General features: G+C 39.4%; 1 protein-coding gene across 5 annotated transcripts in view; it reads left to right on the forward strand.

The window, feature by feature from the left end:
• grik2 (glutamate receptor, ionotropic, kainate 2) overlaps positions 1-22216 on the forward strand; it is a 214171-nt gene that overhangs the window by 66221 nt on the left and 125734 nt on the right. For all 5 annotated transcript variants that reach the window (XM_020091417.2, XM_069537204.1, XM_069537206.1 and 2 more), the window contains exons 3-4: positions 7118-7285; positions 8323-8580. In XM_020091417.2, coding sequence (XP_019946976.2) covers positions 7118-7285; positions 8323-8580 — 426 coding nt within the window. The remainder of the gene's footprint in view (positions 1-7117; positions 7286-8322; positions 8581-22216) is intronic.

Raw genomic sequence — 22216 nt, forward strand, 5'->3', positions numbered from 1 at the left:
GAACCTATATCTTTATCCATTCCTCGTTCAACTAAAACATAGTTAAGTGTGCAGGTGTGGTAATTGTACTGGTGTGTGGGCATGTGTGTGTTTTCTCCCAGCACTCACATCCCGGTGTGTGAGGTATACAGCATTCTAGTACAGTATGTATGTACTTATATGTATACATAATATATTTAATGGAAAGAGAGAGTAAGATACACCTGCGACTGCAGAGTCAAATATCAGGTTATAATAAATAAACTGGGTGTAGTGGTAATATTTCCCTGTGTTCCTTGTTTCTCTTTGACTGGGGCAGCTGATGTGGCAGGGATAGAAATCATTTCATGTGTGTGTGTGTTTTATTGATAAGATTACATCATGGGTCATTGTGACTTTCTAAGTTTCAATGGTAATGGAAAGGCTGAGTCCTTGGGTGTTCTTAGGGAATTTTTAAGTGGAGGATTATGGAAAACAACAACTCAAAGATTGTGGCAAGATCATCAACAACATTTAAAAGTACACCTAGCGCATTTGCATATAAAAAGCCATTTATGGCATACCTTTGATGGTGTCTGCTGATGGGAATGATAGTATAGGCCTGTTAGCTTGTCCAGCATTATTCCACAGTAAGACAGCTTACCAGCTACACTTTGCACTGCACTGAAATATGATATAATGAAGTTAAGCGTTGCCCACAGACATTACATTTGTCCCCAGGCCTTTCATCTAAGGCCATTATCAGGTCAAAGTCTGCAATGATAATGGTGTTTCCATGAGGCTTAGTTGTACTTTGTTTTTTTTATTTTGCTGTTCTCACTTCTGGATTAAAGATAAAGACCGGACAGACACTCTGTGTGTCCAAAAAATTAAGACTTAAATCAAAGCCGTTACTAGTGTGTTTTTGTCTCAGTCTATCTTAGACTGGATTTGAGAACTCACTAATAGAAATATGTTTAACTATCAGTGATTCATTGTGTGTCTCATGTACCAAAGACTGTCGCACTGTTTTGTACAACACGAATTGCTCCTGGAACAGAACAACAGATTTCTGCTTATGTCAATACCCCCCTGGCAAGCTCTGACTTCAATGCTGCTACCAGAACCACAACTAATCATGTAAATCCCAAGGTTTTTTATGGAACATATTGCTCTGTCCTTTCAGGCCATACTCTTTGTTGGCAGGTCATTAGGTAAACCTGGCTGAAAGTAATGCAGTCTTATACAGCAGCCCTGCAACATATGTTACATTCATAATGGTTATAATATTGACTTTTTATTGAAATACCTTTAGAGAGGTGTTTGATGGTCTTTTTGGAGGCTATACAGTTCATGATGCTGTTGAATTTTATGTGTTGAGTGTAAAGATACTTGGTATTCTTGTTTCACAATGAGTGTACATGTGTAACACTTGAACACATTTGTTTGACGGATGACTCGTACCACATGCTGACAAATTATGTATCAAGCCTGATTAAATTTGAAGGAGACGAGAAGTGATAAGTAAGTGCAGAATCTGTTCAGTAAGACAAAGTGTAGGAGATTAGATAAAGAGGTGCATCATAAGTGCACATTAAGGGCTAGTTAGCCATGCTAGGGTGTTAGAGGTGTAAAAAGAGGTGTTCTCAGAAGAGATGATATAAGAAGTAAAAGATAAGAAGGACAACCCTTCATTAATTTGCATTTAGCATTTGTACATTTGTATCTCAATCCTCAATTGGGGAATCACAAACAAGTACAGCCAGGACTGTGATAGCCTTGTATGCAGGGAGAAAACAATAATATCAAAAATATGCTTTCAGACCCAGAATCTGCTCTGTAGACAAACATTAATTAGATCTGGGTGGTCATGGGTGGCCAGTGAAGGCTGCTTGAAGGACGAGCCAAATTCTGGGACATCTGTGAGGCTTTCCACATATATGAAAAGAGACATGCCAGAAAGGCATTGCCTTTGTTCCGGAGGCTGGAGTTAACTATGGGGAGCCTACTGAGACAGGAAAGGTCTGATTTTTCTGTTGTATCATAAAAAGTCATTGACATTGACTGGGAGACAGATACAACACGGTCAGAGAAGGACAACTTGTCATCAAAACGAGAAACTAAGGGTTTTTTTTTTACCTTAGAAATTTACTTGAGATCATAGAGACATTTAGTGACTCAATGAGAGACTATGCTAGTTTAAAAGTATCTATACAATATATTACATTATATATACATAGGAAAGTTCTCTGTTTGTATGATACAATTGTTTGTCACATAATGAAAAATATAGTTGTCATAAAATATCATTATATTAAATATCGGCTTTGGCTTCAGTGGCAACTGACTCACTGAAAAAAACCCACACACAGTCAAAAATATCAGCAGCCATTTTCTTTTGTCACCATTTTTTAAAATACATCTACCCCAAGCCCTCACTTACAAAAAGCAGTATTCCTCTTTATCTGCAAAATAACTTAATCAATTTGAGAAATATGAATAGTTGTAAATTAAGTAAAACTGGAAAGATGGAAATGTTCAACACATGCATGATTATCAATTTACTTTAATCAAATTCAGTGAAATCATTAAAGCAGAAAGCTCTTGTGCATCACTGTAAGATCATACCTAAGGCCATATGCTGCTTGGCAACTGTGGTTTATAGTGGTTTTTAAGCAGCTAAGAATGTTTTCCTCAGCCAGGCGTCATGCCTAACAACACCTTTTAGCCTTTTCAGAATCAGTGGGATTCTCAGCCTCTAAGTGGCTTATCACTTAAGTACTCTCTCCACCAATCCCAGAGGCAACATTTCCATTGTTTATGTTTAATTTTTCAGAATACTCTGCCTGCTGGTGACGGCTCAGAGTGCTGGGGTCACTGCGTGTCCACTGGCATTTCATCAGATTGATGAAGTGCTGATGGATTTCGCTCTTGACTGATCTCTGGCTCTGGGTCAGGCAGCTTCCTATTTAAGCACTGTTACCTCAGAGAGTTAGAAGAGTAACTTCTGAAGTGCTCATGTATCCTGAGTGTACATCATTTGTTGATGTTGTAGATACAACATAATGGGAAAAAATAGTTCAGTCCTCAACCGACTAAGGGTTTGTGTTAGAAAATACAAAATGTGGTTGGAGTTGAGGTGCATTGATCAAGTGACAACCACTACAGCCAGTATCAGCATTGTATTTGAACTCATTTAGATTTTTGATTTATGAGTTTTGGGTTACACAAAAATGACAAAGTCATAATATAACATAGATAAATGTGTTCTGAAGATGCTCCTTTAAAACCTGTTCTGTATAAGTATATATGCATTGTTATTAGAGAAAATAGATATAAGAGATGACAGGATTAGATGGAAACCGTGTGGGGTGTTTAGGTTTAGGCTACAGAACTACTTTGGATAAAGGTCTGACCTACAGCACTAAGGGGGCTCTAGGTATTTACAATATGTTTTTCTTTTAGTTTGTTGCAATCTGCACAGTCACCATTAGAGGACAATACAACCCACACACTGAGCCTTTCAGGTTACATTTAGTTTTGCTTAAAACTAATGAAATAAGAACATTTTGAAAACTTGCTTGAAGTTGTTTTTAAGCATTTTAATGTGACATTTTTCTGTCTAGAACCAAACCAAGTGTTGCTGTTATGATTCTTTATTGCAGGAAAACAAATGAAACACAATGACAATTACCATTTTGCAGATATGTGACTTGGTGGTTACATTCACAAACAGCTTCATTGATTCATTGGACCATCTGCTCCACAATTCTTACAGCGTCATTTAGTATCAGATCCTCACAATGTGACTGCTGCTGCAAACAGACCAATCAGAATCCGACGTGCAATGGTGCAGAGTGAACCAGCCAGTTGTGCAGTTGTTTAATTTTGCTGCGTGTACAAAATGTAGGAGCGGTGCAGTTGCTAACGCATGCTGTGTGCTTACAATGTGGCTTTATGCCATTTTATATGAACTTCTGATATGCCTGGCTCAGTTAGGAGCATAACCAGGAAAGGTGGTCTACATGGCAATCATTCTATTAAACAAGACATTCATTAAGCATAACTAGACACAGGCAAGCTCAAACATAATAAGTCAGTAATCAGCAGTGAAGTGTGAGTGTTGGATGTGAGGAAAAATAAATATGCTAACTCAATTAACTATCGCAGACACAAACACCAACGCGAAGCCAAGCTGGGAGCCAGAAAGGCACCAACAGGTAGTCATTGCACAACATGACAGCCTCAAATCAATGAAGTTATTTAAATTCCGGGGTCCGACACAGATTGCCGACCAGGATTTTATCACACCCATCTCACACAGTGTTGCTTAAACGTGCACAATAGTTGCTGTGGCACTTTAAAGGCACCTTTGCTCTCGCTGAGATGAGGACAAACTAAACTGGAGGATTTTCTTTCTATTTGGTTCCATGCCCATCTCACTCATTCTGCTTGATTTCCATATCTCCGTGTCCATGCAGACAAGAAAATGTTCTCATTAGCCTCGATGTGTATTCATATTCTAACTCACCTGCTTAGACAGTCACCTTTCTAATTCACTAATTCATCGTTCTTCAGCGATTCATCTCCATATTTACAGGCCAGATTCCCTCCAGCGGAACCGTAGAGATTCTCAGCAGGGAAACGGCGCTTCTCGGGTGTGAACGGACCCATTCCAAACACTCAGCTTTCCAATTATAGTACATCCCGCTTAACTGATGCTTATTAATTCATTCAAACTCATTATGACATGCAAAATAGGGTTCTCCCATGAGATGAATACTAATGAAAGTACAAACTTCTCGACAGTGCTGCTGCTGTCAGAGGTCTTTCTGTTGATATTTGCTTTAAGCTCCAGCACACAGACTAAATAAATTCCCCTTTAAAAAAGAGCATATTTAAAGAGCCCACTGGTGAAATCACTGTAAGTGAGCATTGATCAGAATCAGGTTCTTGTGGTAATGGCTTCTGACAGAAGGATCCTGCAGTACTTGTGTAGTAGTGTGTATGGATTACATCTGGACTAAAAGAGGGTCCTACAATAGAGTGTGTATTGGGAGTAAATAAAGCTCAGGGTCTGGTCTGTGCCTGACTGACACTGAGCCGGCAGTGCCAGGCCATAGGACTAACCTAAATAAAACACTTAAATCCTTGACCGTTGGAGGGCTTCATTGATTGATTCGTCGGCCAATCAGAGAACATTGATCTCAGCTGCCCCTCCCCCATTCGCCTGCTCTCAGGGCCTCCTCTCTGTCCATTCGTCTGCTGGCTGTCAGAAGTATTCACTGGAGGGCTGTAGCTTTGGAAGGGTGCACTTTTAAACACACTTCCCCGGCTTTCTGAAGGAAATGCATTACGGTGCTTCATGCCGGACACATTATTGTAATTGAATTCTCCCTGGATCTGGTTGCTTTTGCTATCATGAGGCTAATGGGTCATTGATATACAGTGTCAGGATATTAAAAGCTCGCTTATTTCTTGAGCATATGCAGTTTTCTATATAGACAGTGTTGGAGTGTTTCCAAAGCTCGGGTGGACATAAAACTCTCCTTGTTGAATCATCAGTACAAAAGTGATTAACTGAAATACAAAGTAAATGAATAAATAACCTCAGAAAAAAGGGGAGGAGTCTAATAAAACGCACTTTGAAAGTGAGTGTGAGTCAGTTTACGCACATTTACTGCTTAAATCCATAACCAAGTCAAATTTGAACACAACTGTCACACACATAGTTAAGTCTATAAATAAATCATACACAGAAAGAAGATACTACTTAATAAAAGTATTCAAATCGAAAGGAGGAGCATATCTGACGGAGCGGCAGCACAGACTTGAGCTCTGAAGGAGTTCTGAGATGAGCTCCTGCCTCTTTGAGAGTCCTCATGGTTGTTTGCTGCCAACAATTGTAAAGCTCCTTGTGCAATTGAGCACATCTCCCTAAGGTTTCGAGTGTATTAGCTACACAATAAGATACTACTTCAAACTAATGATTGGAATTGGACCAACAATTCCTTCAAATAAAGTGTATCATGGGTAAAGTGGAGCTGCATTGAATGCTATTGGAGCAATAGTTTCATCAGACTTTGTTGAACATGGTTGGGCTCTCCCTTTATCACCTTCAACCCAGTAAACATCACTTACTTCTTCACGGATTTCCTTTAACGGATGCACTACTCACAAGAGCGCAAATAATTGACAATCAATGGATCAATAAGAGTGGTGCATCTCCTTGAGCAAACATCTTTGACTCAAGAGAGAGTGCTTGTGCAGGAAGTGTGGAGAGTAGAAAGTGACCGATTGTGTTATTGGGGTAATGTTCATCATTTGGTTTAGGTCACCTGCACATTAGTAGCTACAACAGAAAGCCAATCTTTTCATCATTGTTACCACAGCCCGATATTCAGATTTCCTTCTCTCAGCAGAATGTTTACTTATCAGTCGAGGCTGGTCGATATAAAACACTGTATGTAAGGTTAAATAGATCAGCAGCTTATTATTTGTGATGGATGATCAGATTTATTGTTGTATATACAAGCCTCTGATGAGGAAGTCATTTACTAACACAGTTGAGCTGTCAGTCACTGGTGACTGATCTCCACAGCTAAAAGCCTCCACAGATTCTGATCACTGACTTTTAACTTTATGGGAAGTTGAAGACACTGTGTGTGAAAAAGTGGCAAAGTGAGCCATCTGCATTAAACTTTCGGCTGCAACCACCTGTTTTATTTTGACAACGCTAACATGTCCTGTCTTTGCAGTTTCTAGTTCTCAGTCACTTTACACACCACCTGATTAGTTTCCTGTCCCTGTTCTTCCTGCTGAGAACCCCCTTGTATTCATCTGCCCTGCTCCTGAGGTTTTGAGGTCTTTTCGCAGACATACCAGTGTTTTTAAGGGATAGAGGACATTCGCTTGTGATTTTGGATTTGTGACTGTTGCCTGCCTCTCACCTGTTTTGATCAGGTCTGACTTCTTGTTAATGAACATTTGAACTGGGAGTAAAGACATCCTAGATGCTGGTCTGGTTTTTCTCTGGTTTTTTGTGTGTGTATGAGACCTTTTGCTGTGATTGAGATGACTACTACTGTGAAAGCATATTTTTCTTTTAACATTCTAATCCTGACCAGTTACTAATCTGCTGTTTCTCTTTCTTTGACAGGGGGGATATTTGAGTCCATTGAAAGCGGCCCATCAGGTGCTGAGGAACTAGCCTTTAAATTTGCTTTAAACACAATCAACAGGAACAGAACCCTACTGCCAAACACCACGCTCACCTACGACATCCAAAGGATAAACATCTATGACAGCTTTGAGGCCTCCAGAAAAGGTATTTATGGGTTTCTGAATCGCAGCTCTGCCTCCAGTGTTGGCATGCTCTTGCCTGCTCTCTCTCTGTGTGTGTATTTATTAAAAACATTGTCTGTATTCGTGCACATATACCAGAGTCATTTTGCATTGTAAATGTACTCCCCCCCGTTTGAGGATTGCGAGCTGCAGTGGCTCAGATTGTGACAATTATAATCAGGCAATGGGAGGAACGGATGAGCACTTCAAATATAAACAGAGAGGATTGATTGGTTCCAGGTAATGACTCAGCGGCAGTAATTCAAAGACCTGTTTGGCCCCCAGAGACAGCCAATAAAGTGCTATAATCTAGCAGTTTCGTGTGTGCATCCAACTGACATTTCAAGTCTCTTATCAATTACTCGCCATTATATTCTCTCCCAGCGATTTAACCAACTCTCTCAGAGCAAATGAGTTGATTAGTGTACAGAGTCGAGCTAATGCTAAGCTGTGCAGTTGTTTTGTGTGTCCTATGAGGGCAGTGCCATGAAAGCAAGCTCAAATTGATCTTGGTCACAGCTTCTAATGTTGTGAAAATGTAATGCAATAGAGATTGTGTAATCAATATCAGTGGATATTTCCAATTTAGCCACAAGAGCAGAGCATCAGTGAGCATGGTGGCTGATGAAGCCTGGCAATTTCAATGCATATGTTCATCCCAAAGGTGTTGAATGGGGTTGAAGTCAGGGCTTTTTGTAAACCAATGACGTTCCTCCACTTCCTCTGAGTGACATAATGGCAGAGGTATAATAGGGGATTTAATTACAGCTAACCTTATAGCAGAGGCATCTACTAACAAGTCATCACACACGCTGAATGCCTTTATGACTGATGTATATCAGACTTTGGATACACAGAGGATTAATTCTTAGTTGGTTTCACTCTGCACGTCAGATTTGTTGACAATAGTAAAAAAATAAGAATTTCAAAACACAAATTTAAATCCATACAAATATCTATTTTACGTTATACAGTGTGTAGATAATAAATAATTGACCAGTCTAATATTTCCCTCTCTAGCCTGTGACCAGCTTTCTTTGGGGGTGGCAGCCATCTTTGGTCCCTCACACAGTTCCTCTGCCAATGCAGTCCAGTCCATTTGCAATGCACTGGGGGTGCCACACATCCAGACCAAGTGGAAGCACCAGGTGTCGGACAATAGAGATGTCTTCTACGTCAGCCTCTTCCCAGACTTCTCCTCCCTCAGTCGAGCCATCCTAGACCTCGTCCACTTCTTCAAGTGGAAGACGGTCACGGTGGTTTATGACGACAGCACAGGTAAGTCCACAAAAACTTGGTTTCATTCCAACTGTCGTCTCTTTATGTCACAGGGAGGTTTTTTTGTTTTTAGTCCTCATCATTGTTTCAAACTGTATACATTAGAATATTCTTCTAAAATATTTAAACCGTAATTTGTTGCAGTATTCTGCTGATTTGAGTTTATTCGAAGTAGATAGGCCTATATCCTTTAATTTGAAGTTTGTTTGTTTTACTTTTATTTACTTAGATTATCACTGTGTAACACTTTTGTAACATGACTGAGCCAGACACACTGGAATTTGTAGGAACAAAGCAAAGCAAGAATATTTCCTCATTCAACAAGTTGACATAAGAGGTATGGAATGCATGTATAAAAAAAATAAATAAAAAAAAGTATATAAAGAAACTGGAAATATAGAAATGACAACCATTTTTGAATCCATTTTCTTGGATATATATATTAATTTATATTGTTTTGCTTTCAACTCTATAACATCCATGATAGCATAAGTGTCAGCCACATCAAACAGTTCTGGAAACCCATTGTATTGATTGTTTGCCACTGATTAAACAGATATATTTAGCGACTAGCTGCTAGCAGTTATAGAGCAATCAGGAGTTGATGAGCTAAAGGAGAATGAATATAATAAACTACCCCACAAGTGTCAGAATGTCACAATAAAAGACATCTGTTAAAAGTTAGTAAAAATGTTTAACCTTATATACCCTAGATTTATAGATTGTATCGTAATTACTTCACAAGGGTTGGAGGTATGGCCACATTAGGGACAATTTAAGGGGTGGAGCAGCCCATGAATGGTGAACATGATACGGGTAAAGTGATCAAGTTGTTGTTCCTACATGGCCTTAGAGATCCCAGGAGAAACCCCAGCAGGGAGAGAACACAATTCTAAATCACACTGGCATTGTTCATAATTAAAACCACAAAAGCAGCAGTGGAGCATAACCATCAACAACAGCATCCCATGTGGTTCAAAAAAGAAAATGTACAGGCTGTAACAATGAACCCTCAGGTTACAGAGCAACGCTTTAAGTTAAATGCTGTCGACAGCTTGGTAAAATGCTAAGAGTGATACTATAACTGTTGATGATTACCAGGTAAAATATTTACTGTGCTGACTATCTTAGTTTATTTTGTTCTACAATAGCCTAGTTATAAGGACAGATGCCTAACTGAAGGTTACCATAGAGGTCTGACCTTCTACTTACCACTTATTCATTTTTCATAGAGCAAAAAAGTGTGCAACACAAGATTAATGTTTTGCACATTTCAGTTGTATACCTGACCCATACTAATAAGGAGTGGAAGAGTTTTTTTTAATTATTTTTTTTCTCATGTAAAGCTGAATATATTTGCCACTTATAAATGTCCATACTTCATTAAAGTGAGACAGTGTGTGGCAGCAGTAGACACAATTTTCTTGGTACCCAGGGAACGAGTCCTTGTTCAAACCTTGCTATTATTACAGTACAGGTCACCAGGCGACAAATACACCAGCCGGCTGGGTACATGTACCATATGCCAGGGGTCAGGGTGTGTGCCAGCCTGAAGACACGCTGTCAGGCTTCCCTGAGCTCCATCCAACACACACACTGGGACCAATGTGGCCTTGCTCACCGAGCTGCAGTGTGTGTTCACTGTGTTTAACAGTCAGGCCAGATAATCTCTGTTTTTTAGAGTCATGTTTGCATTTGCTGGATTACAAACAAGCATTTGACCAAATTATGAAGAAAATCTTCCAATAGCGATCCACATAGCAGTTCATGGCCTCATTCTTAATGCTGAGCATCAATCGGCAGTAACCGGAGGCTACCTCTGAACTGAGTGGAAGAGAGGTCCAGTCCGTCACACGGGCTGACACGCAAAGGAGACAAAGTAGCAAAATAAATTTTCTGCTTGTAAATGTCAAATCTTGAAGATTTAAGAAGAATCAAACACCATGTTTTTACACAGCTATATATTTGTATTCTGGTATTGGTTTCCTTTCATTGTAATTTTCTTTGTTAGTGGCAGATGCTGTCTTTTCCCACAGAGGCTTCACAAACAAAAAATCCACAGGAAACAGTACTGGATGAGATGCAGCAGTTTATGAGCGCATTTAACGTAATTAAGAAACATTCAATTGCAACTTCAGTGAAATTGTGTGGGGTGACGGTGACAGTCTTCATCATTTAAACACCACAGTGTGATTGATCTTTTCAGCAAACAGTGTGTTTGACCGCTCGGTAAAAACAAAAACGTCACTTTGGCATGTGGAGTGAAGGAGTCAGGGATCAAACCACTGACACTCTGGTTAGTGGACAAACCTCTCTACCCTGTGATCCACAGCCACATTCAGTTGAAGTTAATTGAAGATTTATTGGAATATACTTACACCAAAAGATCGGAAACTCCCATCTTACAGGTCAGAACTAACAGGGTTGCACTACACACACACACACACACACACACACACACACACACACACACACACACACACACACACACACACCTAGTGTTAAACATATTGGATCAGTCATGTCAGAGCATATATCTTTCTTTTGTACTGAGTCTTTATAAGGCCTCTGTGCATAATTAGCACTCAAATGTAATTTACAACCCGCAGTAGTTTACTAGGAAAGCTAGGATGTTGCCTCTAGGGTGGATGGCAACAGGCAGCGTCCCTGTGTCTCATGATCAATTTGTCTCTTAGAGTCAGACAGTGAGTCTGGGCCATGCAAAGTCATATGTGTTTAAATACACCCTGTGAAGGACAACCTTCAGAGTTGGGTTTCATTAAATATTTAACTAGAATAGCTCATCTTTCTATTTTTCGATACTTTGTGCATGAATTAAGTGCTTCTGCTTTAGAAATCTCTCCTCAACTTCGTTCCAGCACTGGATTTTTCCATCACATTCTTCACACTGTCCTACCAGGTACTCTCAGATGGTGATAAATCACACCTGTTCCCTGGCACAAGTCCTGATCCTATATGCCAGGTTCATACGTGTACTTCGATCGGACCCAGGACACTTACTAATGCTAAGTGTGAACAGGACCTTGGTGTCTTCAGTGATAGCTACAGCCAAGAAAACATATATTGATCTTATTTAAGCAACCCCTGTCCTTTAAAACTGGCCATCTATATCCCCTGTCATTTAACATGTATTACATTTCACACAGCTCCCTTTTGCAGCACTGAAGACACTTGGTGTGTTTTTATTTTGTAAAATACTTTTACGAATACTTCTTCTTCCACACCATATCTACACCCACAACACACATGCCTAACTTTACTGAAATGGAAAGCTGAAAAGAACAAGCTCCCAGACATGCTGTGTCTTAATATGGAGAGGTGCTGTCAAAGGCGTCTGTGACCCAGACTTATTGAACATCTTGGCAGCAGTGCAGAAATAATTCCCTTCTAAAGTTAACAATCAGAGAGCCAACGTTTGGAGGAAGGAGCTTGTGGCTGTCTTTGCTTCTGGTCTCCGACTCCTCCTCACACTATGGCTCCAAGCTGCTGGAAGACGTCAGTATGGCTGACTCACAGGCCAGCAAGCTCCCGATTCTAGCGTTGGCTGAAATGTCGAACATGACAAGAATTTACTTTTATAGTGTTATAGTTTGATTTATAGCATTTGTATATTGTGACGTTGCCCTTCCTGCCTAATAGATGGAATTATGCCAGAAACCAGCAAAACAAACAAAAAATCTTATCTGCATTTGTAAATAAATGAGAACCCACTGTAAAACCAGTTGTTTTTTGTAAGATATAGTAATTTGAAATGTATTGCATGAACATAAGACTGGTGGTATTTGAGTGAGTCACTTTCTGTAGAACAGTATGTGTGTATGTGCTGGTCTTTGCCTTGTAGGCTGCTTTAGCAAGGGATCAACTGTCACTGATCCCACCACCTCTGTTAATTAAGTAGTAATGTGGACATAACTGCTTCACCATGGGGTTAATAGTGGCTTGATTTTCTGTCTCGTGACAGGAAATGAGTCTGGCTCGACCTACAAACAGCCTCTAATTTTTATTGTCGCCATTTACACTGCTGACCTGATGGTGAGGACAGATAGCGTTGATGGTGGACACAGAAATCTGATCTAAATGGAGTCCTTGAAGAGGTGCAGGCGGGATTCTATTTCATTAGAATGTTCTTGGACTAAAGCACACTGCCTGCTGTCCTGGGCAAAGTCTCCACCGCAGAATATTTATATTACCGTATAATTCTCATGGGTTGTTTTTCCGTTGACCCCCCATGTCCTAAACCCTGTCTGTTTTTCAGGAATGGAAAATAAAGGGGAAACAACTTCTCTCTTTATGCTGTTTCTCCACCAAGCGGGGAGCAAACAAGCAAATCAATAACCATAATGGGACTCTTCTAACAGCTCAACTTCATAATGGCAAAACTGAGATGGCAGCAGCATGTGTTATAGCTCTCCCAGCCAGCCATAATGTCCATACAACTACCTGGAACACTAGTGCTGCTACCACGACTACTGGTGGTGCTACAAAGTTTGATTAGGCCATAAGGGAGGAGAAGCTACCACACAATAAAACACCCGCTCGGGGAGAACTGCTTCTCTCTGCTGTTCACAGTATGGAGTCTAAACATTTCCAAATATAACAGTCTTCCATCGTGGCAGCCATAGCTGCTGCTTTTGTGTTTCAGATTAGGTTATCCCTCAGTTTATAGACAGTTCATCATTACACCCAATTAAAGTACAGCTACAGCAAATAAGCAATTAATCGATCAACAATTAATCAGCAACTATTATAATGATATTTTCCTTTTCAAGAAAATAAACTTGTTTGAGCTTCACAAATAAACAACTTATCTCCTTTGCAATGACAATTTTTTTTCCAGTCCAAAAGTCTGACTGGATATGTCACTGTGGACTCTGAGAAAAAGCGAGCCTATTCGTTTTTATTCAGATTGTAAGGTCTAAGCAGCCTTGAGTATTTCTCAAAAGAATTTAGTCACAACAAATTTAAATAAGATTGCTTTTATGTAAACAAAACAAATAAAACCAAGTGGCCTAATGATGATTTCATTTAGACATATTCCATTTTTTCTGGTATTTAACCAACTAATAATTCAAAGAATGTTCAATGGAACAAATTTTGTAATCTGTAATTAAGAGGAAAATGGAGGTCTGTTGAACCAGCTGAATAAATGAACCATAAAGGGAGTTTGGCCACTGTCCTGTTGAAACAGAGTTACAAACATTAAGGGGAAGTAATTTGTTGTTTGAAGATTTTAAAAGGTTATTATAAATTTGATTCCCTCCATTGCAAATGAGGGTCTTAAAACAAACCATTAAAAAAAGAACATACATAATTATGAGTTTCTATGGCATACATCGCCTCAATGATTTCTGTTGTCACCCTGTAAAATTGTCTTTTATTTTCTCAAGACATGAAGTAATATCTCTCTGTAATACTTGATGAAAGTGAACTTCTGTTCTAAGAAACCTACTTGTAGTGGGGCAATATTTAGTGAATGTTAAGTTGAAATAGATAATTGACCTAAAGGAGCATGCCTGTGTTTTAGGATATCTAAGTAGTCTGCCAATGATGTTTTGGGGTTTCTTGGGTACAAGTGGAGGTTTTAGCCTGTTGGCTGCACTAACGCAAAGGTCAACAAAAGCTTTAGGAAGTACTTGAACTTCCACAGTATCCTTTATAGAACTGGCCAAGGGCTGTTGTGATATACTGGATCAAAGTGTTCGGTAGACAGAATATTATTTGCTCATAAATCACACAGACATCGGGGTGAAGATCAACCTCTTCAAACCTGCTCTGTTTATACCCTGGTTTCTATGGCAGCAGCATCCTGGAACCATTCCTGAGGTGGCAGAGGAAAGAAAACAGACAGGGTATTACCGCTAGCAAATCACATTTCCATTCAAAGCGACTCAGCTCACATTCATTTTTTAATTTTTCTGCACTATTTTACTCTCACTCTATTTCTAAGCCTCGGAAACTTTATGTGAAGCTCTGACATCAAAATGTGCTAATCATAATGCACTGGAAATGCAGTTCCTCTTTGCTGTGTGCTTTCTTCAAAACTTCCACAGTCCATAATCCATCACCTGCTTTAATTCTTATTGTGGTGGGGACTGTGGCGCTTGATGAAAGGTCAGCTTGACAGCATGTCCACTACAAGTAATATAGATGACTGCATGGTGTAATGCCAAAGTGGTCATTTGAGAGATGCATGAAAATGATTAAGAGCCATGTCTGACAAGCTAAGCTGGTATTTAGAGGGTGGGCTTGTCTGCTCTTTGTTAAATCCTGGTGGGACGTTAATGGGAATTAGAAGCTTAGAGGCGACAAAGTAAGAGAAATAGTGGCAAAGATGAGGCAATGTTGCTCGTTATATTAGTAGCAGTTATGGTAAGTATAGCTATAGCAGTACAAGTAGTAGAGTCATATTTTATTCTGCAGAAGACAAGGCCAAACTACTGTATGCCTTCATGAGAAGAATCATAATTCACTCCTAATTAATCTAAAGAATAATAACACTTATATTGTTCACAGATATATGTTGATCAACAAAGGTGCCGTTGCTTTAGCATTACCGAAGCACACTGACTTTTTACAAGATCACTTTACCAAAGGACCACTGGATTAATGTTTCTACCAGAAAACCTTGGATCTTAATCAACACTGACGACCAAAGGCCAGGAACTGAATGCAGCTATACTTATGGAAGAACACTTTAGGTCCAAGTCTGTGTTTCAGTTTTAGTCTTTCAGTGACAATAGCTTAACACGACTTAAAAGAGCAACAAAGAAGACCGACTGGAAAATCTGAGTAGTGACCATGACGTGAATTGGTCTACTGATGGAATTCATGTTATGGAATGTGCAATAAATTATAAGCAATAGCTTTTTATCACACTTATCAGATGCATTAGTGTAAATAATAGCAACAAATCCCTTGTGACTCCAGCTTCAAATGACTGTTGTGTTCCCAAATGCAATTATAACTTCAGTAAACAACCATTAGTGAGTTTTCATTAATTTCAAAGTTATACTGAAACCAGTGTGTGGCTGTCAGAACAGAACAGTGGGTACATTAGTGTGAGTGTAATGATAGTGAATAGGTTCATCAAATGTTTTAACACCCTATTCTCAGTTATATACCTACAATGACAATCAAAGAGCAGGTAAGGGCAACAATGGCTGGGACAAATGGAGACTGCTCCCCTGATATTTGTGTAATCCTGGACTGCAGTGAGTTTCGGTGTGAAAATTCCACAGCACTGCCAGAACATTCCCCTAAAGGGCCCGATTAGTGTCGGCCCTTGAGGAGACATTACATTTGTTACACTACCTTTAGTCAACCTTTCACGGGGTCCATCTCTAACATAGAGGAAACAGACTTTTCTGATATTTGAGCCTTTAGGACAGATGATGTAATGTACTCTAGGCCTGAAGCTGGAGGCACATTGCTGCTGCATCAAGTAGGATCTGAAGCACCAATAGGAAGTGCTGAGTTGAAGAGGGCTATCTGGACCAGAGACAAAGAATTGCCATGGGTAAGTTGCCTATTATGATTTGCATTTGGTTAGTAGTAGAAAATTGATCTGAGCAAAAAGATTGTTTTTAAAAGAGCAGGTCAACCAACATTGATATTATCGGAATGTCTAATTGATTGGTTTTCTACCAACCGATTTTAGTTAAAGTGTGCCTGACTCAAAGGCCTCCTAAAGGCCAGTTGTGCTAGATGTAAAATAATTGTAAATGTCAATAACTTTAACAAGTGATTTAAATAAAATAATGTTTTTGTAGATTTCGTAATGAAATCAATAGAAAAAAAGGACTAACCTTCTGTTTGGCAAAAACAGAAAGAACATGAGGGAAGCATACTTCCGGTCCAGCTGGCTTGTTGCCCCAGACCTACTGGGAAGAAGCTGTTTTCTATGCCACTTAACATATCTGAGTCTGAGTGATTCCACCTTGCTTTACAATCTGCCCCTGTATATGTGAAACAAATAAATTAAAATTAACAAACTAATATTTACAGAATTAGTATTTCTCCACTTTACTAGGTATATCACTTCTGGGAGAATCTACAACCAACCTCATATTCAGCTACTGCTTAGAGAGAGCACCGTCCCCAACACTGGGCATCAGGATACATGTGATGCCATCAATGTGAGGACGACTGGAGCCCTCATGCCAAGTCCAACTGAGGATGTCTGTAGAGGAATAAAAGTGGTTCTTTAAAAAGTAGAACTATCCTAATTGGATGGGTGTAATTGGTGGCAAAGACATTCATCCACCCCATAGTAGCAGCTCACTACTTTGTAAATCCATACTGTTGTCAATTATGTTTTGCAAATAAAGTGGAGCAGGAGGATTTGAGTCTTTTTGATAGAGACAAGCTTCACTCTTGGTTTCTCATCTGAAATCAGTAATAATCACATGCATGATCAGACAGTGTGCTTTATGGATGCTTGCGTCTTGAAGGGAAAAAGACAAAATTAGTTTTTGAATATTCCAGATTAAAATTAGCTAACATTTGAGATGCAACACTGATTCATGGGATGTTATGAATATATATATATATATATATAGATTCAACAAGTTATAACATAGTCCTGTGAGTGTAGCCCAGGAACCACTCTCCTATCCTGCCACGTCTTCACTGCACTATCTCTGTGTTCATTAATTGAAGAGCAGTATTGATTGGAGAATATTTGATGCCAGCATGAAGTCTCTAGCTCACTTCCTGTACCAGAATCTAGGCTGATTTCCACTGCCGGGGGGGTGATCATTTACAAAACAAGGTTATAAAGACTAAATCCTATTTATCCTTACATCGATAGTTTGCCATCACACCAAAGCAGAAGCCAATAGTTGACTACATTGCAGCAGCAGAGTCGTCATCAGAATGAAAAAGAATTTGTGCAGTTAAATTCTGCATTTTATGCAACAGCTGGCTACATGTGCAAGAAGTGACTTGTCACTCGATCAGTGACAGCTCATACACCATCTAGCTTTTTGCTTGGTGACGCATGCACAACAGTTACAAAATTAATCAACTGTAATAAGATTTTATCAGTACTTCATTCCACGCTACAGGGAAAGTGATCATACTGTGACACATTACTAGCTTCAACAGCAATTAAACAAGGGGAAATATTACATTTATGGACAATTAGGAATAACAGTTCACTCTATATAAACCTCTATTATATAGTGGCTGGGTTTTCTTTGTAGTTGAGGTGAATGAAAGCATTGTCTATTTGAATATTTACCACATCTATAGCATAATAAGACAAAATAATATGCCTTGTTCCTTGTTAAAGGTTGTATATGTATTCTACCAACATGTCCTTGTCCTCTCATTGTGGTTCTGATTGAGTCTCAAGACCCCTCCTTGAATGTTTCAATTCCACGTGTGTGCATGCGTGCGTGCGTGCATGCATCCACACCAGCAGTCCCAGTCCTATCATACGCTCCACTACCACTCAACAGCCTGTTTAGAGAAGGGCTCACTGACTCTTCACTATTCACCAAGCTAATCCCACTGTTGCAGGGCTGGAATGCTAATAGCCACTGTGATGCTTCCTCTACTCACTCCATTGTCTTATGTTTTTGTTATTTTGAGTGTGTGGAAATTTGGATGGTATTGTCCAGTCCACCTATTTTTCAGCTGCTTCCCATTAGAAACCTACTTCTAACAAAACCAATGGCAGTTGTGTCAGTATAAACACCAAAGGCTATTGCGTAATTTAAAATTGAAAATCAACCTCCATCAGTGACCAGACAATTGTGCAAACGTTGACTGGCTTCAGGCATAAACATGAAAAATAACATCACATCCCAGCAGATGGAATAAAGCAAGCGAATCAACATAGAGAAGAGATGGGGACTTTAACATAGACTATTACAGATGGGAGAAGGCAGAACAATACAATGTCCACTTACAAACCATTAACTAGAATGTAATCTTACATTACTGTCTCTCTACTCTAAAGATGACCCATGAAGCCGTTAACTCTCTGAGGAGGAGATGTAGGAACTCATTTATTTTATTACATTACCTCTATTTAAAGGTCCAGTGTGTAAGATTGTAAGATTTAGGTGAAAGGGTTATATATTATATATATATATATTATATTATATATCATATTGGCTGAAATGTAATGTAGAATAATTCTCACAATGTTTTCACTAGTTCATTTAATCTAAATCGTATGAATTGTAGTTTTCTTTACCCCGGAAAAGACCCTTTATATTTAAATACTTTATATTTACATCATCATCTCTACAGAGGCCGCCATGTTTTTTACATTAGTCCAGACTGGACAAACTAAACACCTTTTGAGTTTTTATTATGACTGAAGGATACCATAGGTTCTCTTTCATGTTTGGAAGGAGAGGGTGAGGTGAGGGGTGTTCAGCTGCAACATGCAATTTCAACACTAGATATCACTAAATTCTACACACTGTACCTTTAATGCATCCAACTCCAGGTGAGCAGAGCAGATTATCGACCTAACAGTGTACAACATCACTCAGAAGGAGCCCCTGCTGCTTTTAGTGACTGTCACAAGTCACAATCAATTTTAAAAATTACCTACATTGCAACTGTTGTGAAAAGGATGAAATACACTTTCTCAATAGTGTGCTGGGTTCTTAAATATTAATGGAGGATTTCACAATGCCATGATTACCTTGATTTTGATTATTATTCTATCTGATCCTGTAATGTCAAATGTGGATTTGATACAACAATTCTGAAAAATGTCGAAAGCAAGGTATGGCTGATATGTGCTTGGCTCAGATATACTGTTTGAAATGCTTGAACGTGGTGTGAACCTTCTCACCGCTCCAGATGCATGTGTTCTGTTGCTGGTTGTATTAATAAATGTGTGAGAATGGATGTATGAGGAGGAGAATGGGGTCCACTGAGACGGCCTAGTTTTTTGTGCTCCACCCCTGTTAATACATGTTTGATTTGTTACTACTTAAGATATTTGCTCTCATTTCCAAACTAATTACTTTGAACCCATTTTGTGGCAGAAGAACAACTTTTTATATCTTCTCCACCATGAGTATATATGTGAAAGTCAGAGTTAACTGCAGAGCCGGAAGAACTCTAATGTAGCTCATAAAAAAGATCATTTTTACTGTTGTGACTGGCCCACATTTACACCCGCAGGTCTGTTCATAGTGAAGGAACAGAGGCATGCATGTTGGGCCTCCACGCTCTTGAACAGCACAATGGCCTGCTTCAATCTTTCACCATGTTCCATGCATTTCATTGAAAATGATTAAGCCAGCTGATGTGGCCAGGATCACATTGACCTTGACCCCAGAAGTCCGCAGCTCAGTGACTCCTCAACTATTGCTCCCATCATGCAATGCTGTGCATTGGCCATCTGGGGGAAACACTTAAACGCCACGGCAGATAATGATTGAGCAGCCCAGTAAAAGGAACTTTTCTTCCTTGTCACCAGCGATACACTCAAGAGGGAGTTGGAGGCTTGAGGGGCCGTTCCCACGCAGGGATATTTATCACAGGCGAGCTGTGAACTGTTTTACGCTCAGGAGACTCCCAGACAGCCCCGTAATAAACGCTTAGAGGGAATGAAATATTCATGCAGAGTTAAATATGGATCCTGGAACAGTCGCTGCACATTAAGCACTGTCAATACTGATCAGCACTGACACAAATGCAGAATATAAGGAGAGATGTTTTAAGAGTCAGAGGAAGAGGTGGAGAGGTGCTCGGACAGGTGTTTATGATGAGCGAGTGCAGCAGTCAGATGTGCTGCTTTTATCGATGTTGACTAACTAACCGTAAAACGGAGATTGCTGCTCCAGCATCAGAGGCAGATTTTCAGACAGCTCATGCATCATCAACCATCTCTCTCATATACTTGTATACAAGCAAATGAAGTCAGGTAAAATTCTTTCAATCTTCTGGATCCAAAAAATGTTGAACTATTTTGGAAAAACTCTTCCTGGGCACATCAAGAATTTGTCAGACATGGTGAGACTGACTAAATGGATCAGCATGGGTCCATCTGTCCAAGCGTCTGTCCATCTGTTATGTTCTGCAAATAATATGCCACTGACTGGAAAGCCTTGCGAAAGAGTTTCCGAAGAAAATATGCCAGTTCTTTTTTCAAAATTCTTAAAATAACATGAACTGGCCTAAAGTGAATATTATTGAAATGCTAAGATGATTTCCTGCTTTAAAAAACAAACAGACCGACTTGTAATTGGTTTTTGATTCACATACTTTTTGAGATTGTTGTCCTCAAACCTCTGGCTCTATGTCCAGACAGACAGTGAGATATATTGGAATGAAAGGTGCCAAAACATGTACATTTGTAAAAATAAATTAATAACTAAATAATAGATTCAACTGGCAGTAAAACAAGAACCAATCCTTCCTACACACTCTTCCTGCTACCATTGTGGACAGCAAGTGAATTTGTTCTGTTGTGTTTGTGGAACTTTAAATTAAAATAGGAAAAATTGCACAGATAAATACTGAGATGCATTTAAAGGCATGTTGGAAGAGTGACTTTATAGACTTTATAGTCTTTTTAAAATGTTTTTCCACTCCTGTGGGTATTTCAAAACATACAATAATATTTCCCTAAACCTCACCCAGCTGTTGTAGGCAGAGCTGCAGCAGCCATATAACACCAGCAGCCATCTGAGACCCTGTGATCAGGGTTCATTGTTCCAGGTTCAAGGGAAGAACTAATACTAAAAATTAGACTGTGCTTTTGATGTATCTCCAGTCACTTTGAAACTCTCACCCCTTTGGAATTACAATGTGTGCATACCTTTTAAAAGGTTCCCACAATCCACTTCTTTCACTTGGTTTTGTTTTATTGGTTTTACTTTGACGCATGTTGGGACGTCTGCCACAATCAATTACTATTTTTCGACGTGCACATAAACATTTATAGACATAGTTGGCCCAGCTCGAGCTCTGTGACACAATGTGAGGCCTCTGGAGTCTGGTTTGTTTATAATGGAGAGAGCAGTGTCTCTGTGCCCAGCTGACATGTTGTGAGGCACAGCTGAGGAGTTATGTTGTCATCCAATGGAAAATGCTATCACTGCCAGTGTCTCACAGGTCAACACTCTGCGGATATCATCATCAATGTGCAACAGAGTGTTTGATTTAATGAACACCAGCGACTCGATGCCGACACTCCAGCAAACTGCAGGCTGGTTTCCCACAGTGCTGTGCACTCATCTGGAAGCAGGAAGTAAGCAAATAATGCCACAGGCCAAACAGCTGGGGACGGTGGGCTGTGGGCAGAGACACAGGAGACTGCTGCGCTACTTTAGACTGATGTATGTGTTTGTAGATGTAAGGACTCAGACTTGGCTAGTATTTAAAATAGCATCTGCTCCAGTCAGTGGGAATTCACTCATGATAAACAGTGGCCATTTACTTGGGATCAGTTTTTAAAATGAGTAATGAGCATAGTGTAAATAAAATACTTTCTTGTGAATCGTTTTTGTGGGTTTGTCTTTATACAGTGTAACAATAAGCAACTTTTTTTTATGAACAGATTTATTTGATTATGCTCAGTTCTTTATTTTAATATTCATCATGATATTATTTTAATATATCTGTAAACTGGCAGGAAACC

The sequence above is a fragment of the Paralichthys olivaceus genome, chromosome 13 (assembly GCF_024713975.1).
Source record: "Paralichthys olivaceus isolate ysfri-2021 chromosome 13, ASM2471397v2, whole genome shotgun sequence".
NCBI lineage: Eukaryota > Metazoa > Chordata > Actinopteri > Pleuronectiformes > Paralichthyidae > Paralichthys > Paralichthys olivaceus.